This window comes from Festucalex cinctus, chromosome 1 (genome assembly GCF_051991245.1).
Source record: "Festucalex cinctus isolate MCC-2025b chromosome 1, RoL_Fcin_1.0, whole genome shotgun sequence".
NCBI classification, from domain to species: Eukaryota; Metazoa; Chordata; class Actinopteri; order Syngnathiformes; family Syngnathidae; genus Festucalex; species Festucalex cinctus.
This window is the reverse complement of record NC_135411.1, coordinates 39,047,536-39,053,535: the sequence shown is the minus strand read 5'-3', so window position 1 is coordinate 39,053,535 and position 6,000 is coordinate 39,047,536. Positions and strand designations below refer to the sequence as shown.

The 6,000-nt window shown below is 40.5% G+C and overlaps 1 protein-coding gene across 1 annotated transcript in view; it reads left to right on the top strand.

Annotated features, from left to right (window-relative positions):
• LOC144027405 (retinoic acid receptor alpha-B-like) overlaps positions 1 to 6,000 on the top strand; it is a 28,866-nt gene that overhangs the window by 20,211 nt on the left and 2,655 nt on the right. The window contains exons 2-8 of the mRNA XM_077534893.1: positions 491 to 645; positions 1,035 to 1,176; positions 1,894 to 2,054; positions 2,173 to 2,349; positions 2,427 to 2,631; positions 3,419 to 3,486; positions 5,225 to 5,315. Of these exons, the coding sequence (XP_077391019.1) occupies positions 491 to 645; positions 1,035 to 1,176; positions 1,894 to 2,054; positions 2,173 to 2,349; positions 2,427 to 2,631; positions 3,419 to 3,486; positions 5,225 to 5,315 (999 nt within the window). The remainder of the gene's footprint in view (positions 1 to 490; positions 646 to 1,034; positions 1,177 to 1,893; positions 2,055 to 2,172; positions 2,350 to 2,426; positions 2,632 to 3,418; positions 3,487 to 5,224; positions 5,316 to 6,000) is intronic.

The following is a 6,000-nucleotide window of genomic DNA, read 5'->3' as shown; positions in this document are numbered from 1 at the left end:
AAGGACACTAATGAGTAAATTCATTAAACATAAAATATTCCCTTTCATATAGCACAAGGAGGCAGCAATGCTTGGCTATATATGCACCTCTGCACCCTGGAATCTCAAATTCTGTCAAAATTCATTTGAAGCCTTCAATGTACCATAAGTAGAACGGAGGATTCTCAAACAAAATTCCACTATACTACGGCCGACTACATTACTAATCCACACCTTGACTACCATGACAAATTTTTAGACGTTTTACAAATCTGGACATGCACCCATAACAATGACGGCCCAACACGTTTCCCCATCGCACTCCATCCCGCCACCTGGAAGGAACATAGTGTAAGCATCGCAAAACACTGGCACAGTCACTGCCAAATAAATGTGTCCAAATTGTAACCGAGTTAGATTCTAAGTAAGTTAGGAAGCAAAAGGTGAATCATCTGCTCGCAGAAAGTTAATTGAATTAGTGTCACACTCAATTTTTGTTCACGCCTTGCAGCAATAGAAACTGAAAGCACGAGTTCTGGAGAAGATTTGCTGGTCACAAGCCCCCCATCTCCACCACCTCCGCCGCGCATCTACAAGCCTTGCTTTGTATGTCAGGATAAATCCTCTGGATACCACTATGGAGTCAGCGCATGCGAGGGCTGCAAGGTACGCAAACTCATACAATCACAACACTCTGGGCAACAACAGCAAAATCTGCGGGAAGTCTCTTACACAGAGCTGGAGTCGGCAGGTCGTTTGCATAATGTGTCATGGTGGAGGCCATGACCTTTACACCTCCCCTAGGATCAATAATCCTCTTAGCTTTATCTAATCCAATAAACACACACACACGCACACACACACAATCTTTACATGCAATTAGTATTTACTTTGTTAACCATTATGCGTTTTTGTTGGTCTTGGGCCACACTCCTGTTCCACCTTATCATCCACAGAGTTACGAGCATTCAAAACACATTTTTCAGTCCAAGTTTTCTCCTCCCAAGATATTCAAGCAGTGGCTAAAGGTCACTTTTGTGCCATATCTGTTTTAGGGGTTCTTTCGAAGGAGCATCCAGAAAAACATGGCTTACACTTGTCATCGAGACAAAGTTTGTGTCATAAACAAAGTTACACGCAACCGGTGTCAATCCTGTCGACTGCAGAAATGCCTGGATGTTGGAATGTCCAAGGAGTGTGAGTTTATTGCATATGTACTTATTAAAATGCTTAAAACAAATGTATAGGGGATATATAACATATAAGATTTTTAGTTTTATCACAGTACTGACACTAGTACGGAAAATAATGTTAAACTCAAAAACATTTTAGTGTTGGCTTTTGTCGCCATCTGGTGGCCGTTTTTGGTAAACAGTTACTGTATATATTAAGTAGTTCCTTGATCTAAATCAGTACAAAATAAAACCATTCACCACTCACAACTATATGACCACCTGCACAATCTAATTATGTGCATTACAAAAGAAAAAAACAATTGGTATTGACACAATCATTGGGTATTCACTAAATAATGTGTTTATTGTTGTGGCTATAGTATAGAGTGGTTGAGAACTTTGCTGCATCATACAAAAACAACTTTTAATTTTTGACTCTCCAATGTACCTAAATGAGGCCAATAAAGTATTAGAAATTTCTCTCAGTATAATGCAGTAACTTGTACTCCACTGAACTTGGATATTGTTACATTGTGCGAGTAGTCATGATGATGTGGTTACTCAGTGTACATTCAGATTGAAGTTTTGAGTTTATTGATGGGCCACATTTACTTTCAAGGCTGGCTAAGTGAAATCTATCTTTTTATAATGACTCCTAAATATTATCAGTCAGTTCTCCTTACTTTTGAGCTAAGACAAAGCTTCAAAAATGTTTTGAAATGTTACATTCTGTGACTAGTGGTCCGAAATGACCGGACGAAGAAGAAGAAGGAGGAGAAGAGACACGTGGAGGTTGAGGTCTACGTCTTGTCGGCAGAAACGGAGCAGATGATTGAGCGAGTTCGCCGTGCACACCAAGACACATTTCCCTCTCTTGGTCAGCTGGGGAAGTACACTACGGTACTCACACTCAATATTTTCAGTCAGAAAATTGCTCATTTTTTTTCTAAAAGCACAATAAATAAGTGTATGTTGTATGTAAGTTATGCCTTTTGATCTCTATTCTTCCTGACTGTAGAGCAACAGCGCTGATCATCGTGTCCCTCTGGATGTCAACCTTTGGGACAAGTTTAGTGAACTGTCCACCAAATGCATTATAAAGACAGTGGAATTTGCCAAACAGCTGCCCGGCTTCACAACGTTAACCATTGCTGATCAGATCACTCTTCTCAAAGCCGCCTGCCTCGACATACTGGTCCGTTGGACAACAAATGCAAACTAAGGATTCAACTTCGAAGGCCGTCTTGACTTCATCTCCTTTTTTTGTCTCAGATTCTGCGGATCTGCACACGCTACACCCCCGACCAGGACACCATGACCTTCTCAGATGGCCTGACTCTCAACCGCACGCAGATGCACAACGCCGGCTTTGGGCCGCTCACAGACCTGGTGTTCTCCTTCGCCATCCAGCTGCTCCCGCTGGAGATGGATGATGCAGAAACTGGATTACTTAGCGCCATCTGCCTGCTCTGTGGAGGTACTGCAGCTGTAAAATGTTGGAGACTTTTGTTGTGTACTGAAAGGTTTGGATCCCAAATGCAGACACAAATAAGATTTTCTCCATTTATTCACATCAAGAGGCAGAAACTCAGAAACGCTGTACACAGGACAGTTGGACAATAATCCGGCAAACCACACACAATTCTCAGGCTGCACCCACAGACAGTGAATTGTTAAGGACTAAAGAACGACATCACATAGGTCCCGAAATCACTTAAAGGATTAAAGGTCGACATCACGAACATCACGTTTTGTAAACAGACACTTGTTGCATCAATACCTAAACAGACGCATAACAGGAACCTAACAGGTCATGAACTCTGGCGCATGCGGCCCAGGCCATGACAACTTTCATTTGGAATGATTTCATTTGAATAGGAATGACAAAAGTCTGCAGCTCCTGATCTTATTTACTACTACTGTATGTACAGAATGCTAATTTTTTATTGTGTTCATTCATTCATTCACTCATTCATTCATTCATTCATTCAATTTATGAAGCCAGTTTATTTCTTTGCATTCACAGTGCTATTTTTTATTAAAATGCGTATCGAAACAAATGATGGTGTTTTGGGTGTGGCAGGAACAAATGAATGATATTTGAATTCATTGCAATGGGGAAAATGTATTTTATAAACAAGTTACTATATGAAGAGTCTGGTCATGGAATGAATTAAACTCCTAAGTCATTGTCAAATTGTCAAGTCAAATGTTGTCAAACTGATCAAGTGTATTCATTGTAAGTGTTTGTGTGTGTCCAACAGACCGTCAAGAACTGGAGGAGTCTGACAAGGTGGATGTTCTTCAGGAGCCAATGCTGGAAGCTCTGAAGGTTTGACATTAATTTGAGATAGATGAGCACATGTTTTTTTGGCCGGTAATGGTTAAAGGGGACATGTTATGCTCCTTTCCTGATGTATACAAACACATTCAACTCAATTGAAGAACACTGTTCCGATGTCAAGCTTGAATATGTTCATATTTCAAAACATCTTTCTACATAAAATACAGGTTAAATGCATCTTTAATGGCAGGATCAAATTGTAGCTGTCATAAAATCTTTACTGCAACCTAATGCCGATGTCAGACTACACGAAAACAGCCCGATTTTAGCCCGACCGACGTGTCGCGGACAAACGGGGCATGTCGTAAACGATTTTGGGTTGTCTTGACGTAGTGTGACACGTTCAACGATTGGTCGCCGGGACGGTTCACGACCATCACGACGAAAGTCTAGCATGTTAGAATTTTTGCTCGTCTTGACGCACAATGTGACATACCTACGTCGTCGTCCGTTTGGTTCCGAAGCATTGATCAATAGCGAGAGGGAACGAAACGTCAATCACACACTGAACAGCACTTTATAGCTCTTTTTATTTATGTATACATTTGTTTATTTATTCGTTTATGTATTTATTTATTTATCCCCTGGATATTTCATGGGATGGGGCCAGACAGGTGCATCTCGAGGCGGGGAAAAAAAAAAGAAGAAAAAAAAAGCGCCCTGCTGCAGCACTGCGGCTGCATGCGACCATCGTCAGGCAATGGCGACGTGAATAGAGGACCAAAATATATTGTTACTGTTCTAATAATTTCAGAGATTTGGGCATATGAGTAGGGATGGACACATAGTGAGGATCGATCACATTTTCATATAGTCGGGCCAGGCCTCGCCGCCTTAACTGTCACCTGCTCTCACTTGAAAGTTTTTTGTTTTTTTTCCCCTCGGAGTGAGTGGCTTACTATTCAATGCACTGTACTAAAACAAGTCAAATGAATAAATGAAGCAGTAAAAAATACTCAAACAATATAATATTTCAGTGTTTGATAAAATAATAAAACAAGATGTCATCCCGCAAATTAATGAACAGAATCTGCTATAATTACCCCGGCGCATGTAGGCCTAAATAAATTAAAATACAGTGTTGGCTACTAAATCATATTTTAAACACTATTGCGGAGCACGGAGCACAAGCAATGCGCTCACATCACACTTGTCCCACGCGTGCTCCATTCACGCAAACACTCCCTGTCCTTGCCTCTTTTTTTTTTTGTCCCACCTCCCCGATAAACAGTGGCCGACACGTCTCGCTTGGCAAGACAACACACAATGATCGGCTGGTGTCTTGTCGCATTCAGACGTGTAGTGTGACTACACGCCCCGTCCGCGACACGGAGCAAATTTGTCGGGTAATGTGTAAGACAAAAAAATCGCGTAGTCTGACATCGGCATAACAATGTTTTGTTTTGTTTTGTTTTTTTAAACAGCAACAGAATTACAAATCCTCTTTATTTTCTTACTGATCTTGTCTTTTTTGAAATTTTGCCCTCGACTTTACTAAGGCAGCACTATAGTACTTTTTTTTTCTTACTTTTTTTTTCTTACTTTTTTTTTTATTATTATTTTTAACCAAAAGAGGACATATCCAAGTTTGACTGTTAATTAAAAAACAAACAAAAAAACAAACAATGAATGCATGCTGTTCAATATTCTCTAACTTTCTTGACCAAAGACTACAATGTCAAATGTAAAACAGAGATGTGTTTTTGTTGCACCCCTGTTTGTGTAGCTGTATGTCCGGAGGAGGAGGCCTGACAGACCTTGTATGTTCCCGAAGATCCTGATGAAGATTACCGACCTCAGGAGTATCAGCGTGAAGGGTAGGTTCCATGCTAACCAAAAACTTTTTTATACTTTCTATACAGTACATAAATTAAATTAAAAAAAAACATTACATCATCCAACCATTATCTGAACCACTTTTTCTCACAGTAAATTTAATTGATTTTTTACACAGTACAGTACAATGCAATAAAGACAAAACAAACATGCTTACTGTACATTGATGGTGGAGGAGTTATTGAGTTGAGTTCATGTGAGGCTTCTGAAGTGGAAGACATTACACATTGGGTGAAACAGTGAGTCTCAGGAAAGTATGTTTTCAGACTGTCCCTGAAGTGCACATGAATGTGATTGGCGCGTATGACGAGTCAAGAATACGACCGCCGATTAGATTAAAGGGATTTTGAAGCTGAAGAGATTTTGTACGTTTTGCTACTATGCTAATAAAGAAGATGACTGAGGGCTGCTTCTCATGAATATCCTATGAATATGAGAGCCTCTGAAATGTAATCGCAGTGTGGCATCAATATTGGGTGCATGAAGAGTGTGTGCGCCGTGGCTCCTGTGCCGTGCATGGCTGGGCAGAGAGGTAGTTGAGAGATCCACAAATGGCGCGGTGCTGCTCAGCGGAGTTGTGGCAGAGAAGAGATTCAACTTTAGTACAGTACTCTACCGTAATGTATGATGTGGTGCGCACTTAAAAAAGATTAACTTGTGAGCGAA